Consider the following 26,606-nt stretch of genomic DNA (forward strand, 5'->3'; position numbering starts at 1 on the left):
ATTATCCTTACTCGGTATCTCGTAAATCTTTATCTTTGATAAAAAAACTTGTTTTCACTATGAATATATCTCAGTGCTGTGATATTATATAGGCGCTGATCCTCAGTTGACTCAAACAAGCTGGTGTGTATGCTGTCCCCTTGGGGATAGCAAACCTGATATTTCTGTGAGTAGTCAGTGACAGGAGCTGGATATCACAGGGGAATTGCAAGTCTCTGACTTGCAGGCAGGGGGGTAACAAGGGGACTGACAGTCCTGGGAACTCGAAGAAAACATCACAACAAGGCCCTGGGAGCCACATGGATCAAGCACAATTGTGTAAAGCCATTTTTCAGAGCATTGTCTTCCGCTCTTTGGGCTGGCTCTCCTTGACCGGCAGCTGTTTTACACTGTCGTAAGCTCCACTAGCTGCAGTGGGGTCACAGCCCAGTACGGACCATGGGTCTCTTTGCCACAGGTTTCTCCAATACAGCCTGGTTCAGCTGAGTAAACGAGGGTTGGAGCTTTCAGCACGATAGTCCACATCTTTCTGCTCACGGAACCACTGCGCACGTCAGATAGGGAAAGGAACTAGAGAGGCAAAGTTGTTATTTCAACTAATGGTGATTTATTGGAAATCCCGTGTTAAACAAGCAATGGTTTGACAGACACTGCAATACAAAGGGAATGATAACAGTAAAACATCTTCTGATGAAAAGAACCGACAGCAAACCCACCAGGGTGTCCCAAAATGTCAGTGCTCAGTGACGCGCCAGGTGAACTCAGCACTTTGGGCTGCAGTGATGGCTGGAGCTGCAAGGCACTTACAGTTAAGGTTGCTGACCATTTCCATTAAAAATCCCCTCTTTCCACTGGTTTTATTTTGGGGTGAAGGTTTTCAGCTTGGAAAGTCAAAGCTTGCCATAGTCCTTAGTGAGGAGAAGAGCCTTTCAGTTTTCCAGCAAAAAATCAACTTCAATTCAGCTGAGCTATGAGGCTGTAATGATACTTTGCACCTGTGCTGCACCTACTCTACGAGTCTCTGTGTTTCATGCACATGCATGAATGAAATGGCACTCTGCCTTAACCAACAGGATATTTTGAGATGAATTCCGATCTTGGCTTGCTTTTTGAGTTCTTGTGTTGGTGTCCCAGGCCAATGGGGGCGGTGGGAAGCGGCGCGCGCCGGGGGACGCACTGTCTGCGGGATCCCGCCGCCCCCATTGGCCTGGGATGGCGAACCGTGGCCAGTGGGAGCCACAATTGGCCGAACCTGCCGACGCGGCAGGTAAACAAACTGGCCTGGCCCGCTGGGGGCGGGGGGGTTACCCTGGCGAGCCACGTGCCAGAGGTTGCCAACCCCTGGGCTAGCCAAACCATCTAAATAAAAGAACCTTAAGGTTACAAAGTGGAACACTCAAAAGTTTAGAAATGCCAGGAAGTTAAGGTTGTCCGAGTAACCTTAATTCTGACCCATGTATGTGTGTGATTTATGGTACTACAGTGCAGTCTTTAATTACATGATCACACGCTATTGTTTCCCCCAGGAGCCCTATCTCATTCAGTGCACAGGATGGATGGGGCTCTGGGAATGAGGCAAGGGTCCCATGGATCCCTGACTTGTTCTAATCCAAATCTGTTACAGCAGGACAAATCTGAAGTAAATCCATTAAAGTCAATGAGTTTCAAATCTGCACCAGCCTCACTGAGAGAAGAATCTACTTCAGGAGTGCAGGCAGGACAGTGTGCTGTCACGAGGCTGGGCTGCACGCATTTAATAGAATAAAAACCATCTGTTGTGGAATGACAGAGTGAAAAATAGTGCCTGGAACTTGCAGAGAAAGGGGTTGATTTCAGTTTGGTTTGGCCACAAGTATCGTGTGTGCACATCTGCTCTACTAAGTTATTTAAAAATAAATGTAGCAACTTCCTTCTTCCACTGTGCAATGTCCAACCTGCACACCGAAGCAGTGTCTCAGGACAGCACTTTAAGCATGTGCAATAGGACTTGTGTGTGTCCGTAAGTGCTGCCTTCACTAGGGATGCTTTCCTGAGTCAGGGCTTGAATGACCCCGTGATTCCACAGAAACAGGAGCATGTTGTCGTGCAGTTAAAGACTGCCTGATCCCCCACTGTCTTCCCTGCATGTCATCATTGACACCTGTGCTAAATGCCTGTAAAACACTCCCACGGGGCGAGTGGACAGTTCTGATCTGACAATGTTTCACTCCACTTTGTATTTATTTTTCACATGTCTAAATGGTTAGACAAGTTGGAGGGCAGTGCAGGGTCAGAACCTGTATTAGAATGTCTATGCACAAGAGGACTGAGTTAAGGGTGCTGGTGCAAACTTATTGTAGCTATTTCCTGATTTCTAAGGGATTCAATTTGCAATCTTAACAGCATTTAACCAAGTTTCTGTCTGATAATCCAGTGTCCCATGCCAGGTCTGTGTGATGGTGAGGATGTGTTCCAGCTGGGGCTGAGGTCAAGGTAAGTTCGGCCAGAGTTAAATGGAACGGAGCTAGAGGACACTGCATCACCAAGGTTGTTCTCCTGCTGCCCATGCAGGAATGTCCCAGTTCAATGCCAGCAACAGTGTCCTTCTAAGGAAACTTGGTGCCTGCAGTGCAGCTGTTGACTCTGATGCCAGACTCAGTCCTAGCCTGCTCTTCTGCCCATCTGGTGTCCAGTGCCCTGCCCAGACCTGCACCATATTTCTGACACTTCTGATCCGCTGGTTTTGTAGGAGGAACGAGCAGGACATTCTCTCATCAGCCTGCAGATCTCCACTGTCAGGCCATCAAGGAACGCACACTCCTCCGCTGGCAGGGAGGGCTGGGCAAGGTGTTGGGCAGGGAGGGCTGGCAGTTGGCCCTGTATGAAGGAAACAAGGAGGATTGAATTTAGAGCATTAAATCCTGGGAATGCGCAGGAGAATACGAACTGCCCAGCAGGATCAAAGTTCTCCTGTTCTAACAAGAAGTGCTTTCCCCAGGCCGGGCAGTCCATGGTGGGACAAGAGCTCACCTCTGGGCCAGTCTTCTTTGCCTGCCGAATTCTCTGTTGTTGGATGAGCAGCTGCCATTCACGCTGTTCCTGTATCAAAAAGCGTGACTCCTCCACAAAGCCCAGGGCACCGCTGAAAATCCTCGTTATCTGGCTCTGGCTGGGCTGTGTGGGGAACAAGGAACCAAATTTTTTGACAAGTTCCCCATGTAGCTGGGCAACTGGCTTCCCAGGGAGTCAGGGAGCCCGAGCCACCTGCCCAGGGAGCCTGGGGCCTTGGGTCATGGCAGCCCGCCAGAGGGCCCCAGGATCCTGGGAGCCCTGGTGGCACCAGCAGCCAGCCAAGTGGGCTCCTGAGGAGATGGGAGGGCAATCTGTCAAAACCATTCTGCTGGGACATTTCTGATCAGCTCTAATACAAGAGATTGCGACTTACAATATTCAGTGTGTGTAGCAGGGTGGTCCCCTGCTCCTGCCCTGAAGGGCTTAAAACAGCCCAAGAGAGGGCTGGGGCTGGGGCAAGAAGCCTGGGCTGATTGGGGACAGTAGGCTCAGCTGTGGCCATGCCCCAGTCAGGCCCAGCTGGCCCCTAGAAGAGGCTGTGAGCCAGAAGCCCAAAAGTCTCTCTAGCTACAGAGGGAGAAGGGCCTGGCTGCAGGGAGCTAGACATAAGGTACCTGAGTGGAGCAGGGCTGGGGGAAGGCAGAGGAGCTGGGGAGCTCCAGCCTGGAAAGCCCCAGGCTGCGGCCTAGCATTGGGCTAACGGGTACTGGGGGTTGCAGAGGGCAGTCCAGGGGGAGGCCAAGGCAGCAGGTCCAAACCCTCCTTGCCAGTGATGAGTGGCTGATACTGCAGTCTGCCCCAGGGCACGGGGGCTAGACCATGACTGGCAGTAGCCCTATTCTGAGGCAAGGTGGGGATAGAGGGTGGGGGTTCCCTGGGGAGGGAAGACCCTAAGACTGGGGGGTTACTGCCAGGGCGCAGCACCCCATGTAAAAGGGCACCGGGTCCAGGAGGGACACAGGGGCCAGAGGACAGGTGGATCACTGGCCTGCAGAGGGTGCTCCGGAGCTGGAACGAGCTAATTCCCAGGAGTCACCAGCAGGAGGCACCGCAAGGGTGAGTCTGCACGTCTAGTGTGACATATTTTCCACTTTCAAAGAACCCACCTTTGTGGGCTGCATCACAGGAAATGAAAAGATTTCTGAGTAGGGGAACAACCCTTCTTTGAATTTTTCCCTACAAACTGCAGGATACTCATGTCCTTTACAGCCCCGCTCTAGCTTAGCCGACTCTTCTCCACACAGATGTGGTTCATGCAAACTATGGGGCTTAAATGGAACTGGTAAAGATAACTCATTACCTGCTTCGTGCCAGACTAGTCTGATACCTTTCTTTGATAACTGAGTTTTTAGACAAGGGAAATGCGGTAAATCTAATGACCTGGACTTCAGTAAAGCGCTGACATGGCACCATGTGGGAAGCTATTAGTTAAATTGGAGAAGATGGTGATTAGTACAGAATTGTGAGGCGACTAAGGAGCTGGCTAAAGGGGAGATGACAACAGGTTGTGCTGAAAAGTGAACTATCAGACTGGAGGGAGGTTACGAAAGCTTATGTCCAAATAAATCTGTTAGTCTTTAAGGTGCCACCGGACTCCTCATTGTTTTTAAGAAACAGCTGGACAATCAGAGGCATTTGAGGGTGCAATATTTACAGCTGAAACCACCTTGGCTACCGAGCAGCACAAAGATACCTTCTTTGACCAATGCACCAGGGGCTAACGTCAAGAGTGAAGCATTCTTTAATACTCCATGTTCTGGGTATGCAGCAAAGGGGTGGCTGCTACCTGTAAAGATGCGCTGGGGAGGGCTAGGAACGCAGGACACGATTCTAGATACTAACATGTCCGAGTGTATTTTGTCAGGAGTCCTGGCTGATCAGTCCCCAAGTGGGGAATGCCTACTTTCTGCAGACTGTACAGAACTGTCCCTGTCTCAGGCCCCTATCCTGGAAAGTTTGGGCCATGTGAGATTTTTCCCAAGGTACCACAGAATAGTGGGAGGATCACACAAGTGTTAACAAAGAGTCACCAGCTCTCACAATTTCTTCGGGTGACGAGATTTCAGCCAGCCTGGAGCCAGTCGGCAATGCTGCAAGAAGCTCCACTTCCTTACGAATTTCAGCCCTGCCTGAGAGAACCCCTCCTCTGACTGGCTGCCTTCCCGACTGCCCCACCTTCTGGGCAGGAGCAGCCAATCAGGGCTGATACAGGAAGAAGCCAAGGATATTTCACCACCCCACCCTTCAGGAGCTGAGAGGAGGGTTGCAGCTCAGGTGGTGGCTTGAGTCCAAGCCTGCCCGGCTCTGAGCTCAGGTGGTTAGCCCATGCTGCAGTGTGCAGCCTGCTATTTTTAGCATGTTGCCTTGAGCAGAGCTAGCTCCAGTCTGTCTACGGGGGCTTGGAGGCACGCTCCCAGCTGCAGGGTAGACACACCCAGTCAGTCCTGTCCTTCATACACCAACTGTCTCCATGGGCAAGGCCAGCACAATGCAGAATGAAGCCACGTCAACGACCACTTTAGCTGCATATCATAACAGTGCAATACTCACCAGTATAGGCAGGGAGTTCCTTTGCTGCAGGGAGTGGGAGCAGCTAGAAGAGTCATGGACAGTGTGGGGAGGTCTCTATGAGCTCTTGCAACATCACCTCCGCCCTGAGCCAGAACAGAGCCAGACAGGGTCAGGATCTACGGCCTGAACCATCCTGAAGGAAGTCTTTAATACTCAGCATCAATTGTAAGGCAAAAAGACTTACCAGTGGAATGCTCCTCGATCCCAGATCAGTATATCCCTTGATGCCCAGAGACCAGGGATAGAGGGAGGATGGGAGCTACACCCTCACTGCTCTGGAAGCCACTACCACTGCTTGGCCCAAGCAGCCCATTAGGGTTCTCTGCAGTCAGCTTCTGACTGGTCAGGGCAGGGGTGGGGGAGGTGAGAGAGCTGGGCTGCTGCAAATGCTAATCTAGACACTCACAAGTGCTTGGTCCAGGATTTAAAGTGCTCTGGCTTAGTCTAGATTAGCATTTGCAAAGGTGTTAACTGCCAGTCACCTTGAGTTCCAGTTTAGACACAGCCTAGGTGGGGAGGAGCCCCCTTTGCAGCCCACTTGCAGTCCATCACTGTGGTGTCAGACTAGGCTGTTGGGTGAGGCTGGGCTCTAGACACGATCAGTGGTGCTTCATCGACACGTCTGACTGTATATACTACTGCTATTGAATGCAGCTCCTCAGGAGACCCCAGAATTGCAGGTGGGGATCTGGCTGGGGACAGGCAGCTAGAGGACACTGAAATTGTGTCCACACCATATTAGTTCCCTGTTTCCTGGCTTTCAAGTACTTGAATTTTCACTACAACGTTCTGATCATGTTTAAATTAAATGGTGTGGCTGAGATTCTGTGCTGCCACTGGCGGAGACCCAGCATGCCTGGCCCAGGCCAAAGGTAGAGTGGCCTCCCGATTCTGATCTGTTCTGGGAGCACTCCCCATCCCACTCCCGGTGTAACTCAGGCAACCCTGGGGGCTTCTGTAAGTTATGGCAGCCTCCCAGGAATACCTCAGCAGGGTATAGCAATGGGCAACATGGCTCCACCCTGACTGCACCCCAGCCGTTAGAGGGGTGCCAGTGTAGGGCTACCTCAGGCAGAGCAATGCAGTGCCTGCACGGGGTGGGGGGGGGAGGAGGAGATACTCCACTGAGCCCCGGCGAGTTGTGTATGTTTCCTACACTCTGCCGGAGTGGCATATAGGGCTGGAATCCCACACGGTCTGTTCACAACCTCAACTGTCCAATTCCACAGGGAAGGATAGTGGGATGCCAGAGAACTGAGCGATGTGAGGAGCTCTTAAACTCTGCAGCTATGAAAACATACTACTTCAGTTAAAAACCCATCTTGGCAAATGGGACACGAGCTTGCGGAATCTCTGTTCTCATTTTCACCATCTGGAAAAAGGGGCTGAATGATACTTGCTTCCACTAGGTCAAAAGGTGATTTTTAGTTGTTGTTGTTTTTTTTGCGGGGTGCGGGTGATTAGTGAACCAATGGGTCAGTTTGTGTTGGATGTTCATGTTGAGTCGATAGGAACCTTCTAGGTAAAGGCGTTACCTCTTTGGATCAAACAGCAGAAATCCATGCAGTGGTGCTAGGAGTCCTGGCTTTACACACTGCTCTGATGAACAAGGACAGAGGAATGAGCTTGGAGTCACAAGCACCAACTTTTTTCAGCACCAGTGGATGCTCGTGCCCCACCCCCCGGCCCCTCCTCCGCCCCAACTCCACCTCTGCTCCAAAGTCCCTGCCCCAACTCCATTCCTCCCTGCCCCATTGGACTCCTCTCCAAATCCCCGCCCCGGCCCCACCTCCTCCCCCAAGCATGACACGTTCCTCCTCCTCCCCCCTCCCTCCCAGGCTTGCCACATGAAACAGCTGTTTCGCAGCACAAGCACTGGGAGGGAGGGGGGAGAAGCCGGAGCCGGCTGCATGCTCAGGGGAGGAGGCAGAGGCGGAGATGAGTTGAGGCCGGGGAGGGCAGCGCGCTGCCAGTGGGTGCTCCAGTCTTGGAACACACAGGGAGTTGGCGCCTATGCTTGGAGTATATTGTCGTATATTGTCTTGAGAAGTAGTAGGAGAAAGGATTGGATCCAAAAGACACATGGTCTATTACCTTCAGGAAATTCAACTCCTAAAACCACGACAGTGTGAACTAGTTGGTTTGTGATGTGCTTACCTGTCTGAAAAACTCGGTCACTGCAGTGACAGAGACATTGGACAGATTAATCTGCAGGACAGGTCATCTTTTAGACCTGCTAGCCTTGGGTGTGTATAAATGTCACACTGATTGGCCTTGTTCCAGGGCCTCTGGCAATCCAAGGCCTACGCTGTTACGCTGCTGGTAAGTACAGCATTCACTAGGAGTGAGAGTAAATCTGATCTTGCCCAATTACATTCTTGATGGTTGGCCAGTGCCAAACAGAGGAATGGGAGTCATGTCTAATCCAAAATCCTCTTACACCCAAATCTTCAACACCAAGCTACATACTGCCTGATCAACTACGAAGCAAACACTCTTGTCATACCAGGAGGAATTCTAGCACGTACAGACCCTGTCAGCTGGCTACACCCTTCAATCAGCCTATGCCAGTCAATGTCCGCACAATCAAACGCTGCTGTTGGTCTGCAAATTCTTTATAAAATCTTACAAATTGTTTGAATTTCACCACAGAAGTGAGATAAAGCCCACCAATGATCTCTGGGGGAACATGCAGCGGTGAGGGGGTGTTACTTCATTTAGAGCTCTGTAAAATATTTTTAGGTGAGCTGTGTCACTTCCGCGTATTGGAACATGAATTACATTCATAACTTCACGTCTTAAAGTTAACAATCAGCCCCACTGAACAAACCCCAGCCGAGACTTGTATTTATTGAAGCAAGTTTCCTCCCGCAGTGCTTTCAGGCCCCTGCCCCTTGATGCTGAAGTTGCTTTTCTAATTTCCAACCCGCTCACGATGAGCTGCAGCTCACTTCCCCGTCACCCCAGCAGTCTTGTGCAGTGCTGCAGCTCTGTCACACACTGACATTTCTCCAGCTTCCAGCACAGTGACTCACTGACCTCAGGCCCTAGCTAGCCTGACCACTGCTAACTGATGTTAATTACTGTACAGCATCACAGCTGAAACACATTACCATAAGATATCCCACTGAGTGGGCCCTGGTGACTAAAGATAGCAGATCCTCATACATTTTATATATGGCATGTCTGATATAATATACACTCTCAGCTATAATGGGCCAGTCAAACTGTGCTCAGTGCAGGACTTGGAGTGGGGTAAAGACAAAAGCAGCTTTATGCCATCTTGGTACATGACCAATTCCAGGGCTTCCAGAGGACAGATTCTGACCCCTGGCACAAATTATGGCAGTAAGGGCTGCTCATATATATATGTCCTGCTCTGTAATGGCCCCAAAAGGGCTCTTACCCTGATGGTGATCGCTGGTGCGTGCCTGCTCGTGAGTTCCCAGTGTGACACTGTGGCCAAAAGGGCTAATGTGAATAATGGATGTGTAAACAGGGGACTCTCAAGAAGGAAAAAGGAGATTATTTTACGTTTGTATTTAGCACTGGAGCGACTGCTGCTGGAATACTGTGTTCAGTTCTGGTATCCCTAATTCAAGAAGAATGTTGAAAAACTAGAGAGGGTTCATAGAAGACCCACAAGAACGATTCAAGGATTGGAAACCATGCCTCACAGCAATAGGCAAGGAGCTCAGCCTATTTAGCTTACCAAACAGAGGTCAAGGGGTAACTTGATTACAGTCTAAGTGCCTAGGTAGGGAACTGAAATTTGACAGAAGCCTCTTCAATCTAGCAGATAAAGTTATAACAATGGCTGGAAGCTGAAGCCAGACAAACCCAGACTAGAAATCAAGGCTCAATTTTTTAACAGTTAGAGTAATTAAGCATTGGAACAACTTACTATGGGCTGTGGTGTATTCTCTGTCACTAGAAATGTTTAAATTAATATTGGATGTTTGATTTCAGGAATTAATTTTAGAAAATCTTAATTCCTGGAATAAAACAGGAATTAATTCAGGGGACTTCTCTGGCCTGTGTTATACAGATCAGACAAGATGACCACAGTGGTCCCTTCTTCCTTAAAAGTCTGTGAATCTGTGCCCCCTATGGTATGGGGCCAGGAGGGAGTGGCGCAGAGCTGCGCTAGCTGAATCCTCAGCAGTCCTTTTAGGGCAGCTTTCTGCACCCTGCGAGCCATGAACAGAGCTCAAGATGGGCCAGTATTGGCTATATTTGGTTAGATCTTTGGCTCCCATATTTAATATGAGGAGCAGCTGTATAAACTAAGATAAATGTGTATTTTTTTTGCACGTTTTACAGCTGCCACTGGGCTCACTGGTGCTCTGGTATAACTCCACTGTAGTCAAGACAAGGGTGCTTGCTTCCACAGGAACTGGATTTAGTCCACAAAGGGTGAAAACTCAGCTTGGTAACACTGTGTTTTGGAATCAACATGATTTATGTAGTCACTCTGGATATCACTTTTACGCCAAAATGCCTTGAGGCTTTCCTGTGCCACATTCCTAGAACTGTTTGTGCTACAGTTTGTTAACATCTTCCTGGTTCTGAAGTGCTCAGAAGTGAAAACAATATTTCCAGCTGCAGATACCAGAGCCATATAGAGAAGTGCTATTAAAACCCTGCTACTCTAGGTGACGCTCCTGCGGCACAAAATTACATCAGATTTGTTTGCAGCCACTTCGTGTGGCAAGCTCACACTTACTTACCCACTCTCACTGCTGGGTTCTAAGAATCATGGGTTCCCAAATTTCTTCCTCTCAATCAATAGCTATGTTTAATTTTGGCTTTGTTGGTATATGTGACGTTGCACTCTATATGATTTTATGAAAATATGCTAATATAACTGGAATATGCTTCATGCAAAAGGTCTCTTGTAAGGTATCATTACAAAGCTTATAATCTACTGAGTGTGCTCATCCTCTTTGTATAAATGTACCACTCCTGTATCTGAAACTAGAAATATGAAATAACTCTGAGGGTCTATTGTAATTATGCAAAGTGTGGGCCATTAATGGTGGTTTGGAATCTTGATGACTCCCATTAACCAAGGCAATTGACTGCAGATGGCTCTGTTTTACCTGTAAGTCTTCCTATATACATGTGTGCTGGCAAGTGGGTAATGAGTCTTACAGTGAAATGTGATCATGTCACCTGAACTGGAATCCATCTTTAACCTGGCGCTTTTCCATTGAGAAGGGGGGAATAGGAACCCAGAGGGACAAAGGATTCCCGCCTTATGCAAAAGATATATAAAGGGGTGGAACAGAACAAAGGAGAGCCATCATGAGGAATCCCCTAGCTACCACCTGAGCTGGAACAAGGGGATTGTGCCCAGACTAGGAAGGCGTCCAGTCTGTGAAAGAAATATACTGAAACATCTTTCAGGGTGAGATTATCTGTACTCAATTTTATTACTGTATTAGGCTTAGATTTGCATGTTTTATTTTATTTTACTTAGTAATTCAATTTGTTCTGTCTGTTACTACTTGGAACCACTTAAATCCTACTTTCTGTATTTAATAAAATCACTTTTTACTTATTAATTAACCCAGAGTACGTATTAATACCTGGGGGTGGGGCAAACAGCTGTGCATATCTCTCTATCAGTGTTATAGAGGGCGAACAATTCATGAGTTTACCCTGCATAAGCTTTATACAGGGTAAAACGGATTTATTTGGGTTTAGACCCCATTGGGTGTTGGGCATCTGAGTGTTAAAGTCAAGAACACTTCTGTGAGCTGCTTCCAGTTAAGTCTGCATCTTTGGGGCACATGGTTCAGACCCTGGATCTGTGTTGGAGCAGACGGGCATGTCTGGCTCAGCAAGACAGGGTGCTGGGGTCCCGAGCTTGGCAGGGAAAGCAGGGGCAGAAGTAGTCTTGGCACACCAGGTGGCAGCTTCCAAGGGGGTTTCTGTGATCCAACCCGTCACAGTATACATCGGGGTCAGCAACCTTTCAGCAGTGGTGTGCCGAGTCTTCATGTACACACTCTAATTTAAGGCTTCGCGTGCCGGTAATACATTTTAACGTTTTTTAGAAGGTCTCTAAGTCTATAATATATAACCAAACTACTGTTATATGTAAAGTAAACAAGGTTTTCAAAATGTTTCAGAAGCTTTATTTAAAATTAAATTAAAATGCTGATCTTATCAGTTTAGTGTGATCCTTGCCCTTGCTTTTCCTTGCTGAGTTTTCCAATGTCTGGCACGTATTTGGATACTTTAAGCTGCACATGGGCTTCTGAGTTATAAGTTGATAACCAGCTGGCAGGAGGTCAGTGGCTGGAACCCCAGATCGGCAGCTGAGGTGAGTGGAGCTGGCGGCCGGTAGGGCTGAGCAGGGCTGGAAGCCTGGACCCTGTCTGGCAGGGGGTCTGCGCTGGAACTCCAACCGGAAGCAAGGTGAGTGGGGCTGCGGCGGGGACCCCGGCTGGCAAGGGGCTAGCAGCTGGAACCCCAGAGCGGTGGCAAGCTGAGCGGCTCAGCCCCCCCTGGGGTTTCAGCAGCCCCCAGCCTTACCAGGGGTCTCAGCCCGCTGCCAGCCTGGGGTTCCTTCACCCAGGCCAGCAGCTGGTGCTAAGAGGGACTGGCGGCGGGACCCCGGCTGGCAAGGGGCTAGCAGCTGGAACCCCAGAGCGGTGGCAAGCTGAGCGGCTCAGCCCGCCCCGCTCTGGGGTTTCGGCCACCAGCTCTTACCAGCTGGGGTCTCAGCCCGCTGCCAGCCTGGGGTTCCTTCACCCAGGCCAGCGGCAGGCACTGAGTGGAACCGGCGGCGGGACCCCGGCTGGCAGAAGCCAGCAGCGGGAACCCCAGAGCGGCGGTGGGCTGAGCGGCTCAGCCCGCGCAGTGTACCATCAAAAATCGGCTCACGTGCCACCTCTGGCATGCGTGTCATAGGCTGCCAACCCCTGGTATACATCATACTTCTGAGTCCAACTCTTCTTTTCTCTGTTATCCCTACTGATCTGTGCTAGCAGTGGTTGTGGTGAAGGTGCTTCATAAACAAAATGAAGACAATTATTACCTCTCCCACACAGCCCTCCTTCTGCATGTACTTCCGGATAATAGACCAGATTTGGCACTTGCTCAGCACTCTTCCACCAGTGGCCACTTCAAAGCGCTCATAAGATCCGTACTTCTCCAGGACGGCATGAATGATCCCAGTTGCCTGCCACACACACATAAAAGAGAGTTAGTCTTTCCCCAAGCCACCTCCTACAGTTTCAAGTGCAGCCTCCATAGCTATACACAGATTTCCTTGGGCTACGCCCAGTTAAAGGAATACCTGATAAAAGAATCAAATGGCTGACCGCTTTTGATACAAAAATATATACAATGTCTTTGTGTATGTTATCATACACAAAGGAATAACAGATAGATAAGAGTTGGTTGGGAATTTTTCAACATTTTGGGTTTTTGGTCAGAAAATGTCGATTCTTTTGGAAGGTTTCTCAGGTCCAGGAAAGAATTTCTGGTCAAACCAGAGAGAAAGCATGCTTCTAGAATAGCCAATAGCCTCCTGTGGTTAGGACACTCACCTGGGATGAGGGAGACCCAGGTTCAAGTCTGATTCAGAGCAGGGACTTAAACCTCAGTTTCCCACATCCCCGGTGAGTGCCTAATACCAGTGGACTAGTGACTATAACAGGCCTCCCTCTCCCTCCCTACACCTTTTCATGAAAAATTTCCAAATGGCTCAGGTTCATCCTGCATTAGACAAAAAACAAATTCAATCGCAAATGGAATTTTGTTGCAGCCAATAGACAAAAAACATCACGATGGGTGGTACCTGCCATCCCCCTCACTCTAGAACATGACTTTAGTGTCCTTCTGACATGCTAGTCCCGAGCCTTGGCCAAACAACTCGTAACTTTACTGGTGCTTGGAAATAACGTCTTCACAGCACAGGCATCATTTTTTTAGCCCCCTTGAAATGCTTACCAGGAGGTTATTTAGGAAATGCTTACCAGGAGGTTATTTAGGAAATGCTTACCAGGAGGTTATTTAGGAAATGCTTACCAGGAGGTTGCCTTCCTGCTAGTTTCCTAACAGCCCTGCTCCACTATTAAATTAAGTCCACTCAAGCACACAGTGCACAATCCAATCACTCAATATAGTCCTACAGTAACTCTCCCAATAACCAGCTCATTTGTGACAGGTTTCAGAGTGGTAGCCGTGTTAGAACTGACCCCCCACTTGGTAAGGCAACTCCCATCTTTTCATGTACTGTGTGTATATTTCTGCCTACTGTATTTTTCACTCTACTGCAATCAGGAGAGTGTAGGTATTAGTGGGGGAAGGGATATCTCAGTGGTTTGAGCATTAGCCTACTAAACCCAGGGTTATGAGCTCAATCCTTGAGGGGGCCACTTAGGGAACTGGCGTAAAAATCTGTCTGGGGATTGGACCTACTTTGAGCAGGAGGTTGGACTAGATATCTCCTGAGGTCCCTTCCAACCCTGATATTCTATGATTCTCCCTGCATGTGATGAAGTGGGCTTTAGCCCACAAAAGCTTATGCCCAAACACATTTGTTAGTCAGGTGCCACAAGTACTCCTCATTGTTTCAGCTCATTTGTAGTATTGAGAAGTTATTACAGATCAGCCCCACGCCCTTCACACTTAGCTCTCCCACTTGTAGATCTCAAAGCAGTTGACAAACAGACACAAATAGCCCCACTTTACAGACAGCATATCCAACCACCCACATGCAAAGTGCTTTTGCTCAAGCAATGTTATCTGGTGGATCAGCTGTGGGTCTATTAATGCAGTGATCTTGGTTCTGTTCTCAGATCTGCCATAAACTTTGTGTGATCTCGTGCAAACCACAGGCCACAAGGCTGCTAATGTTCAGAGTCTAACTCGGTCTCAAGGATATGTCTGCACTGCAAAACAAACCCCACGGCAACAAGTCTCGGAGCCTGAGCAGCACACTTGGCCTTGTGGGGCTCACACTCTGAGGCTAAAAATAGATGTTTATTCATTCCCGCTCAAGTGGGAACCTGGGTTCTGAGACCCTCTCCCCATCCCGGGTTCCCACGTGGGCTAGAGATCAAGCTCTGAAACATCTACACTGCTAAAATAGCCTTGTAGCACCAGCCCTGCGAGCCCATATCAGTGTAGATGTACCCAAGGTGTCTACCTGGGACCTGATTTCTGGAAGTGCCAAGTACCCACAACTCCAGCTGAAGTCAATGAGAACTATGATTGTTCAGTAACTCTGAAAAAAATCAGGCCCAAGCTGTTACAATTGGCTACCTAAATAGTGAAGGACCCCCAATTAGTGGCCATTTTTAAAAGTGTTGGTCTTAACCTTTTTGTGCCTCAGTTACTACTTCATCTGAAAAGCGTAAGCAGCTTATTTTGCCAACCTCCCAGGGAAGAGGTTTGAACTGCAGACAATGATTAAGGCCAGCCAGTGGAACCCTAAACTATACAGGAAGGACAGGTCAGGTCAGAGGTGGGGAGTAGCACCTAGCAGATTTCATAGAAATGAAAAAGAAATGTTTTGAACTGACAGGACCTACCAACCCCAAGTCCTAACAATACACCTCTACCCTGATATAACGCTGTCCTCGGGAGCCAAAAAATCTTACTGCGTTATAGGTGAAACCATGTTATATCTAACTTGCTTTGATCCACCCGAGAGCGCAGCCCCCCCGCCAGCGCTGCTTTACCGTGTTGTATCCGAATTCATGTTATATCGGGGCGCATTAAATTGGGGTAGAGGTGTACACATATACTAGTGGCCTCCTGATGAGGAAAAGGGAAAGCATAATGTTGTAGGAGACCAGAGAGGCAACTATCTCCAACAATGCAGCGATAATGGGTGACTTCAGTTCTGCATACGTGTCACGTCTGTCACAATGGAACAAGAATTAAAGAAGCAACCGCTCACCATTACAAATCATTGCTTCTTGGAACAGCTAGCTTTACACCAGAAGAGGAGAGGCTATTCTTCCATTAGTCCTAAGCAACACACAGGACTGCATATTTCTTTAACAATCAGTAAAATCAACATCCTCGGGGAAGGGATTGTAAAACTTTAGGAAGATGTAATGTATGATCCGATTGACTAGCTGTGGTTCTCCTTTTTAAGCCAAAAGGAAGGAATTAAAAAAAATCACGGTTTGAGCATGTAAACGAATTCTACAACCATAACCACAAGAGGCATGCGGAGCTCTCACTGAAAAGGAGGCAAGAGAAGAATAAACGACATGCTTAATTGGTAAGGTTAGAGAGGTTATCTGAGCCAAAGAGGTTACCCTCTAACAGTGGATATCCAGCCCAAGGGAAGCAATGGATAAAGAGAACATAGACTATAGAAGCTAAAATGGAAAGTCAGAGGAATAATAGGGAATTTGAAGAGCAAACACCCAGCGATGTAAGAACAAGAAATTCTTGAAGTGTATTAGAAGCAAGAAGTCCTGTTGACCACCAGAGGTAAAGAAAGCAATTAAGCGGGTAAGAACATTGCAGACAAGTTAAAGGATTTATTTGCATCAGTCTTCACCATAGATGACTTTAAGAACATAAGAACGGCGATACTAGGTCAGACCAAAGGTCCATCTAGCCCAGCATCCTATCTTCCAACAGTCGCCGATACTGGGTCCTTCAGAGGGAATGAACAGAACAGGTAATCATCAAGTGATCCTTTCCCTGTTGCTCATTCCCAGCCTCTGGCAAACAGAGGCTAGGGACACTATCCCAGCCCATTCTGGCTAATAGCCATTGATGGACCTGTCCTCCATGAATTTATCTAGTTCTTTTTTGAACCCTGTTATAGTCTTGGCCTTCGCAACATCCTCTGGCAAAGAGTTCCACAGGTTGACTGTGTGGTGTCTGAAGAAATACTTCCTTTTATTTGTTAAACATGCTGGCTATTAATTTCATTTGGTGACCCCTAGTTCTTGTGTTATGAGAAGAAGTAAATAACACTTCCTTATTTACTTTCTCTACACCAGTCATGATTTTATAGACCTCAGTCATATCTCCCCTTAGTCGTCTCTTTTCCAAGCTGAAAAGTCCCAATCTTATTAATCTCTCCTCATACGGAAGCCGTTCTATACCCCTAATAATTTTTGTTGCCCTTTTCTGAACCTTTTCCAATTCCAATATATCTTTTTTGAGATGGGGCAACCACATCTGCATACTGTATTCAAGATGTGGGCGTACCATGGATTTATATAGAGGCAATATGATAAAGAGAATTTCTGTTTTATTATCTCTTTCTTAACGATGCCCAACATTCTGTTCACTTTTTTGATTGCTGCTGCATCCATTGAGTGGATGTTTTCAGAGAACTATCCACAATCCAAAAATCTCTTTCTTGAGTGGTAACAGCTAATTCAGACCCCATTATTTTATATGTAGAGTTGGGATTGTGTTTTCCAATGTGCATTACTTTGCATTTATCAACACTGAATTTTATCTGTCATTTTGTTGCCCAATCACCTAATTTTGAGAGATCCTTTCGTATCTCTTCGCAGTCTGCCTGGGACTTAACTATCTTGAGTAGTTTTGTATGTTGGGGAGTTAACTTAATATTTATTACTTAAAAAGAATAGGTATCAAAAGAGGAGGTTCTGAAACAAAAATTACAGAGCAGCGAGTCACCAGGACCAGACAGTATTAATCCAGGAAAGCGGAATTAGCTTCTGAGGTACTACCAAAAATATGCAATCTCCTAAAAACCAGCAGCTTATACCAGAAGACTGCAGGGGAACAAACATTATACCTATCTTGAAAAACAGTACTGGAGGAGATCCTATGAATTATAGGCTTGGGAACCTTAATTCAGTGCAAGGAAAACTGGTTAACACTACATGTAAAGAGAATTACAAAACCACATAAATAACACATGGTAGAGATGGCACAGCTTCAGCTGCAAATGACAGTCTGTGTCTGAACTATTTTTACTTTTGTTGTGTGGATAAAGAACCAGTTTACATGATATTAAAAAAAATTGACAAAGAAGCAAATTACATAGTCACGAGGCGAGAGGCAACTACTCATGCTTAAGAACTTGGCTGAGTGACAAAGATTCTCAGGAGTAGGAACAGATGGTCAATTTTAAATACTGAAAGTGATCACTAGGATATCTCAAGGTTCTGTACTAGAACAGGTGTTTAATATTTATTATCTGGAATAATGGGAGAGCAGTGAGGTGGCTAAAGTTTCAGATAAAGGTATATAGGTCAGTCAAGACTAGAAAATTTAGATTGAATTGAACACTTAAAATTCAGTCTTACAATGAAAAGTTATGCGCATTGGATGGAATAATCTGAATTATTCATACACTTTACTGGGTTGTAAATTAACGGTAATCATCCAGGAAAGAGACTTGTGTGTCTCTGCAAACAGCTCAATCTGCAGCATCAGCAAAAGAAGCAAACAAAACATTTAGATGCAGGAAGAATGAGAGAAAATAAACCTGAAGATCTCACAATACCATGTCATAAATCAACACTTCCTCCCTTGGGATACTGTGCTCACTCTGGTCTCCCTGTCACAAAGCTATAGCAGAAATAGGAGTGGTGGAAATGACGAGAGGCTGAAAAGTTATCTGTATAAGGAAGACAGAAAAGACTGGGGCTTATTAGTTTAGGCCAGGGGTCCCCAACACAGTGTCTGTGGGTGTCATGGCACCTGCCAGGGCATGTAAGTGCACCCATGTACTGGCCGGCGGACGAACATCCACCGAAATGCCGCCAAATTTCGGAGGCATTTCAGCGGCGATGCCTCTGGATGACACCGCTTGTCGGCGGCATTTCGGTGGATGCTCGTCTGCCGCCACAGTCCTCCGTGGCTCGTCGTCTGGGCCTGCCAGACGAAAAAGATTGGGGACCACTGGTTTAGGCAATATCTACACTGCGCACCTTTCAGCGACACAGCCGTGCCGCTTAAAGGTGCGCAGTGCAGCCGCTCTTTGTTGGCAGGAGATTCAAAGAGGATGAGATATGTATAACAAAAACATCCACAGTTAGAGCAGACAGATCTAATAATATTTAGGAATCAAACCCACCCTGCTTCAGCCTATAGATCATGCACTAACTGCTCTGAGTTGGGAAGAAATGTCTCTTATGTGCAGATTACATAATTATCTATTGTTATAGAGTTTCTTCCACTGTCTTCCTCTGAAGTACCTGGAGCTGGCCATTGTTTGAGACAGGATGCCAGACTAGATGGTCTGATCCAGTATTGCAGCTCATAAGAAGGAAGAATAGATCTCAGGACTTCCTGGATCCCAGACCACTGCATGGCCTCCTGGACTATGAGATAGTGTGGGAAAGAACTCAGAAGCCACTGTTGCCCTCCTTTCACTAGAACCTAGATGGCCCTTAACCTTTTGGAAATTAGTCTTTACAGGTTCTGGGTGATTCCAGGGACTATAGTTTGTAATTACATGTGCGCAATTCAAACACGTATCTTCTGAACACTGCTCTGAAAGAGGTATTAATTGTATTTCAGATACAAAGTATACATTTTCAAATCCTCATAACTTGGCCAATTTCTCACACTTAACCTCTCTTTTAGGGAGGGCTATTTGCATATCAATTATCAGCCCTTGATCCCCAGCCATCTCAGCACTAAGGCACACAGAAAGTTAAGAGTGTGTGTGTGCATACATGTACACAGCACATTTTTACCTCAGTCTCCTCTCATTCAAATGATTGAATGTTATTCGCTCAAGCTTATATACTCAATGACCACGTGTGGTAGAGACCAAGCCTAGAAAATTTCATCCCAAAAAGTGAAAGTTTCAGAAAGTTACAAGCAATCGAAACAGGAGGCTAGGCTGAAAACTGTTATACAACCTTAACTATAGCAGGTCACAACCATCAGCTGCTAGAATATTCACTGAGAAAAAATAGCAGAGTTAAGGTTGTTACCACCCAGCGGAGCCTTCTGCTCTTAATATCTTTCCCCAAAGAGATAAGAAAAAACAACCCCCAAACTTAGTGCTCTGCGTACAAAAGCAGCACTGTTAAGGTGCTGTTTCACACACAAGACAAACACATCTCCCTCCAGTTCCTAGATGCACCATTCATTCTTCTGGGAGCCGAGCATATTTACTTAAACTACACAGAAATCATTGTGAGAAATCCCCTAATGCATGGCTAGTCTTTAACAGCGACTGTGCCACTGGAAACAGTAGGAGAGGTAACTTGTGTGCAGTGTGATATGTCAGCCAGCAGCAATCACTCCCCATATCAAGTAAGGAGTTCTTATTTATTATTTGTATTGCAGTAGCAGATACACAAACAAGGGAATCCAGACAGGCACATCATATCTTACTGGAGGCATATCAGAACTCACAAAAATCATCTTGACCACTCACCACACAAAAGACCAACGTCCTCCAAGACACAAATGACTTCCTCCACAAACTTCACAACATTAACAGCCTCCCTCAGAACACCATCCTCGCCACCATGAATGCCACTTCCCTAAATACCAGCATCCCTCAAAATGACAGCATCGCTGCCTGCCTCAAACATTTACAAGACAATGGACATCCCTCAGATAGCACCCCAGATACATGGCCAAACTCATCTATTTCATCCTAACCCATAACAATTTTACATTCAACAAACACTTTGTCAAAACCAGGGGAACAGCCATGAGTACCAGGATGGCTCCCCAATATATCAACCTCTTCTTGGGTTCTTCTTGAGGAAGAATTTCTGGACAAATGCACCATGAAACCAATGATATACCTGAGACACATTGATGATATTTTCATCCTCTGGACAGATGGCTTAAACTCACTCATAGATTTCCATCACAATTCTGACAATCACCGCCAGTCCATTAAACTCTCTCTGGAACATTTCCACACCAGCATCAACTTCCTGGACACCCCCACCAGCTTCAACAATCGAACCCTACAGACAATTATATACAAGAAACCCACAGATCACCACACTTACCTTCACTGATCCCCAAATACACCAAGAAATCTTACCTACAGACAGTTGCTAAGATACCACAGAATATGCTCCAAGGAGAAAGTCTGGAATATACACCCTAACACACTGAAAAACACCTTCATCAAACAAGGATGCTCCACCAGAGAAGTAGATTGCATCCTGGAATGGGCCATCTGAATACCTTGAGAGAACCTGCTTTGGTACAGAAATAAAACCCCTTCCAACCACACACCCCTAGTTGTCACCTACCACCCCACACTGGAACCTATACAGGATATTATCAAACAATTATAATCCATCCTTGATGGGGACCCCATCCTGAAAGGAAGAATCCTGAATTCATACTTCTGGCCTTCAAACAACACCAACCCTCCAAGCTCCTCACAGACCAGAACACACCAACTCAAAGCAGCACCAGACACTCCCAGAACAACAGTTGAAAAACCTGCAGACAAATCATCACTGCTACAATGATCAACACCCTCACAACACACCTTTCAAGATCCGTGGGCCCTGCACATGTCTATCACAACATGTGGGGTACCCCATCCAGTGCACTCAATGCCCCACAAACAACTGTATGTGTGAAACCAAACACTCATTATACTTTTCATGAACTCACACAGGAAAATGATAAAAGACAAAACACCCTGTCACCTGTGGGTGAACACCTTTCACAAAGCAATCACTCTATAGGTACATCCACACTACCTGCCGATCCGGAACGCGCTCCCCATCGACTCCGGAACTCCACCAGGGCGAGAGGTGGAAGTGGAGTCGACGGGGGAGCCGTGGCCGTCGATCCCGTGCCATGAGGACGGGAGGTAAGTCGAAACAAGATACATCAACTTCAGCTACGCTATCCCTCCCCTCCCCTACAGGCCTTAGTCTGACCCATGAGTACTCATCCTCAAAGGAAACCTGCCAATCACTTTCAAGGGATGAGCCTAGGAGCTTAAATTCATAACTCTGCTAGACAGGGGTGGGCAAACTTTTTGGCCTGATGGCCACATCGGGGTTCCAAAACTGTATGGAGGGCTGGGTAGGGAAGGCTGTGCCCCCGCAAACAGCCTGGCCCCCACCCCCATCAACCCCTCCCACTTCCCATCCTCTGGCTGCCCCCCTCAGAACCTGCGACCCATCCCGGGACCCCATGCCCCATACCATCCCCCTGGGACCCCACCCCCATCCAATGCCTCCTGCTCCCTGTCCCCTGACTGCCCCCTGGGACCCTCTGGCCCCTTATCCAACCCCCCCTGCTCCCCGCCCCCTTACCATGCTGCTCAGAGCACCAGGACTGGCAGCTGCACCACCTGGCTGGAGCCAGCCACGCAGCCGCACAGTCTAAAGCACCGGGGCAAGCCGGCAGCTCTCACAGCCACTCTGCCCGGCAGGAGCTCGCAGCCCCGCCGCCCAGAGCACTGGCAGCATGGTGAGTTGAGGCTGTGGGAGAGAGGGGGCAGCAGGAGAGGGACTGGGGGCTAGCCTCCCCGGCCGGGAGCTCAAGGGCCAGGCAGGACGGGCCTGCGGGCCCTAGTTTTGTCCACCTCTGTGCTAGACACTAACAATCATGTACTGAAAAGAGACACTTTGTAACAGACTAACCCCCTCTTTTTGTCCTATGACTGCAGAAGTGTTAATACTACCTTGAATGGTCCCTTAGAATATGTGCTAACTACTTATGCTAAGCAATCTGTTCCATTTTACATTTAGCTGGGACACTGGGAGTACCTTTCAAAGACCTGGAGGAGAGCTCTTGGTGAGGGAACAAGCTTTGAAGCTTACAAACAGTTGTTGATCCAATAAAAGATAATATCAATTTTCCAGCCTAATCCGACTGCATGTAGATTTTAGAGAAGATTCAAAATTCTGCTTTAAACAAGAAACACGGTGCAGTCTTAACTACGGACGGATTAGCAGTTGCTCCATAAAATAATAAGCTCAAACTCAGTTAACGTTGTTCTAGCTGCTTTAATTCTGAATTTGAAATTTTGGGCTCATACAGTTTCACACCAATGTATCCTTTCTTTTTTCCATTTTATTTATTCTAACATACCAACTTTTTGCAATCTACAATGTGGGGTAATGACCACTATGCATCAGTGTACAAGAGCACTCTGGACAAGACACAGCCCAACAAACTTGGAGACGGAACAGAAATATCTGAAATATAAAAACGAGGGCATCAATTATTCTATTCAATAAGGCGGGTTTCTTGGGCTATGGCTACATTACGCAGCTTTTAGCAACACAGCTGTTTGTTGGGAGGACAAAAAACTTCCACTCTCGACAAGCGGCACATTAGCTCTCCTGCCGACAAAATGCTGTTCAAACCGCTTGTCGCTGGCAAAACTTGTGTCTTTCAGGGGTGTGTGGTTTTTTTAACACCTCTCACAAAAGTTTTGTTTTTCACTTGCCAATTTAGACAATGCCTTAGGATGAGCCCTTCGAATGAAGGCATGTTCCAGAAAACCAGTCAAACGATTATTTAACTGTTGCAGTATGTGATAGACTCAGGGAATTGCTCTGACAGAAGGATATCCCCTCCCCCACCAATGCTGGAGGAGCATTATTCCCTGGTTCCAGCCCTGGCTTTACCTAAGGGAAAGCTATCTCCCAGGTGTCAAACCAGCCCACCTCCTTGCTAGACAGGGGAGAGGGTTATCCCCTGGGTATTGACCTAATCTGGCCCCTTGCTGTGTGGTGGCTTTAGTCTCAGGGCAAGAAGACAGTCTGGCGTTTTGCTGTAAGGGGTGGGTGGGTTTGTGTGTCCGTCCCTTAGGGTAATGAGCCAACCTGCCTGTGGGAGGGGTGCTCAAGGGACTGGTTTTTACCTGTGTAATGAACTGGTCTGATGCATCGCTGTATTTCTCCAGCACAGCCGTGGGGACAGGCTCCTCATACTCAAACTGTGGGTTGTAGGTATAACAAGACTGGAAGAACTTCTCTCTCTCCTTGTCAACATTCAATGGCCTAAGGGCCACCAGCAGGCAAGGACTCCTCCTGCTGACGCTGATCTCCTCAGCCTTTGGCCTGGCAATATGAGGCAGGGAGGCCGCACTGCGGATTTGTGCACGTGCCCGGCCACTACTATTCACAGTACAGGTGCTCTCGCTACGGCGCATCCAGCTGCAGGGGCTTGGGCAGGCAGGGCAGGTTTCTGACAGCCGCCTGACCTCAGGCCTTGCTTCTGAGACCTTGGAGCACTTGAGCCTGGTAGGTGTTTTGAGCCTTTGGCCCAAGTGGGTAGGGTCTGAATCTGGAGATGGCGAAGGGGAGAGGTAGGAATAGAGTCGCAGCCCATTGTGTTCAGAGAACTTTTTCCCACCCCTCTCACGCTGGGGGCTGGCACTCAGGACATTGCGATGCCGCTCATACGATTGCGTCCCCGAGTCCAGCACCATCTTCCTTGACCAAAATCCTTGTCGAGATTACATCAAACCAGGCGCTCTCCTCTCATCTCAGCCTTGTACCTACAGACACACACAAAGAGATGCAGGAACTGCACAAATAACCTCAAAAGAGAAGTCTCCTAGACACCAGGATGCTGTAACTGTGATGACACCGTAGTTATGAGGAAAAAAATACCTCTCTTCTTCCCGAGTAGGTTGACTCTTACCTACATCTGCAGGTAAATTCCCCACATCCAGAAGTTCAGTAACCCCTGAAGAAGAGCTCTGGGTAAGCTCTGAAGATTGTCTTTCTCTCACCAACAGAAGCTGATCCAATACAAGATATTACCTCACCCATCTTGTCTCTCTAATTACATTTTTAGCCAGGCATGCAATTCTGCACGTGTATGCAAACAAGCATTCTCCATGCAATGTTACATTGCACATATGGTGCATGTGAGGTCACTCTATGTGGAGGACACTGTTCTTTTCTACAAAACAGCATCCTCCATGCACATTCAGGAGCCAGACACAGTCATCCCACAGGCACAGCTTTCCTGGGGCATGCAATGCATGCCTTGCATATGTGCCACTGGAACTATATGCACTGAGAGGGCATTTCCCAGTCTTGTTTTCTTGCACAATGGGTAACTAACATCCCTCACCCAGGCTGCATGGACACTTGGGGCAGCAAGTGGACTGAGGAACTGCTGCTTCTTTCACAGAAGGTCCTGCTGCCACTCATTTTGTACTTTGCCCAGGAAAAGAGTAGCCTAAAGTATGCTGGGAAGCGGATCAGGCAGCTGCTGCTAGGAGAACAGCCTGTGAAGCGGTACTGGAGGGTTTTTTGTGATGATGGAGGTGTGCAAAACGTTAGGGTGAATTAAGTCAGGACAGGAACAAATTAAATAACTGTTCAGGCCATGCTGTCAGCAATCAAAGGTCAGGCAAGGCCAGAATGAAGTTTGCCCGAGGAACCTTAATGCTCCCCCCCCCCCCCTTACGATGAAGTCTTTACCGGCACCGCCCCACGCGTGTAGTTCTTAAGCCTGTGGGTGGGGGCTGGGGCAGCCCCCCGGGCGCAGGCTGGTGTAATGGGGGGGCTGGGCAGGGCCTGTTAGACGGGCCTGGGGGCAGGGGAGCGCCCGTGGGGCGGGGACGGCAGGGGCGCTGCGGGGGCGGGGATGGCGGGAGCGCTGCGGGGCGGGCACGCGGCCCGAGGCACAAAGGCCTGTCACGTGCTTGCCGGGGCCCGCGCGGACCCGCCCCGAGACCACAGGCCCCTCCCCCAGGCCCTCTGTGCCCCGCTCAGCCTCCCCCTCCCGCCAGGGGGCGCCACAGCGCGCGGCCCCCCGCCACGCCCGCCCCGCCTCCTCCCGCGCACGGAGCCGGCCGCGCGCACCGCGCGGGGCACGGCTGGGGCAGCGGCCCGGGTGGGAGCGAGACTCGGTCCGGCCCCGGGTCACAGCCCGGCCCCGCCACCCCGCCCCGCTCACAGCCCAGCCCCGCGTCTCACCCCGGCCAGGCCTCGCGCAGCCCGCAGCCGTCCGACATCCCGGCCCCGCTCACCGCCCCCAGCCAATGGCGGGCCGACCTCGAATGGAGACCCAATGGGAGCGACTCAGGGGGAGATCGCCCCGCCCCGCCTTCCCATTGGCCAGGCGCAGCCGCGGGGCTCCCCCTCCCACCGGGGCCGCGCGAGACGCTTGTGCTGCGGAGGGGGCCTCCGGCGCGCGCTCCTGCCCCTTGCTTCAGTGTGCGCGCGCCTGTCCCCGGGACCTCCTGAGGGGAGGGGCGGCAGCCCCCTCCCAGAGACCCTGCCTAGCCCTATATGGAGCCTATAGGCTCTATGCACCCTGGAGACCCAACCCAGCCTAGCCCCTATATAAGCACTCTATAGCCACTCTGCACTCGCCCTATAGCCTACGTGCCATGATAACACGCTGTCCATTCCACCGGTGTGTCAACAGGATGTTCAACAACAGCTGCTAAAGCTGGATGTTTTTAGATTGCAAGTCTGGATAACTTTTATCCAAGAGTTTTAAAAGAGCTGGCTGAGGCGCTCACTGCACCAGCCATGTTGCTTTCCAATAAGTCTTGGGACATTCCAAAAGACTGGAAGAAAGCTAATGTTGTGCCACTATTTCAAAAGAGTAAATGGGATGACCAGGGTAATTATAGGCCTGCTGGTCTGACCTTGATCCTGGGCAATATAATGGAGCGGCTGAAACAGGACTTGATTCCCGCCCCCGCTTGCTTGCAACACAAAGGAAAGGCTGTGAAGCTCAAGACAACTTTCTGTCTGTCGCTAGACACCTGAATCTGTGTGGGGCAGAAGAATGACCTGAAACCCTCTCCCCCTGGCTGAGGCATAATTGCCTCAGGCCTGATGCTGTGACTATGGGAGCAAGCTCATGGCCAACCCTCACTGGGAAAGCAAAGGCAGCGTTGAGCCCTGTTGAGTGTGGGGAGACACGGGCAGGGAAGGGGGATTGCCAAACATGGTTGTCCTATCCACAGGTAAGAGAAACCCCATAGAAGGGTAAAGCAGCCGGAAGGCTGTTGCTGATAATGGACACATGGTCACAGTGTGGTCAGGGCCATGGTGGATTCTCTTAACCAAGAGACCCTGAAT

General features: G+C 48.6%; 1 protein-coding gene across 1 annotated transcript in view; it reads right to left on the bottom strand.

Annotated features, from left to right (window-relative positions):
* KIAA0895L (KIAA0895 like) overlaps positions 1-25,618 on the bottom strand; it is a 46,248-nt gene extending 20,630 nt beyond the window's left edge. Inside the window, exons 1-3 of the mRNA XM_039503976.1 lie at positions 25,488-25,618; positions 23,414-24,052; positions 12,671-12,814 (exon numbers count right to left, since the gene is read on the bottom strand). Coding sequence (XP_039359910.1) covers positions 12,671-12,814; positions 23,414-23,983 — 714 coding nt within the window. The 5' untranslated portion in view covers positions 23,984-24,052; positions 25,488-25,618. The remainder of the gene's footprint in view (positions 1-12,670; positions 12,815-23,413; positions 24,053-25,487) is intronic.
* Between the last annotated feature and the right edge of the window lie 988 nt (positions 25,619-26,606).

Source organism: Mauremys reevesii, linkage group 16, assembly GCF_016161935.1.
Source record: "Mauremys reevesii isolate NIE-2019 linkage group 16, ASM1616193v1, whole genome shotgun sequence".
Classification (NCBI taxonomy): Eukaryota; Metazoa; Chordata; order Testudines; family Geoemydidae; genus Mauremys; species Mauremys reevesii.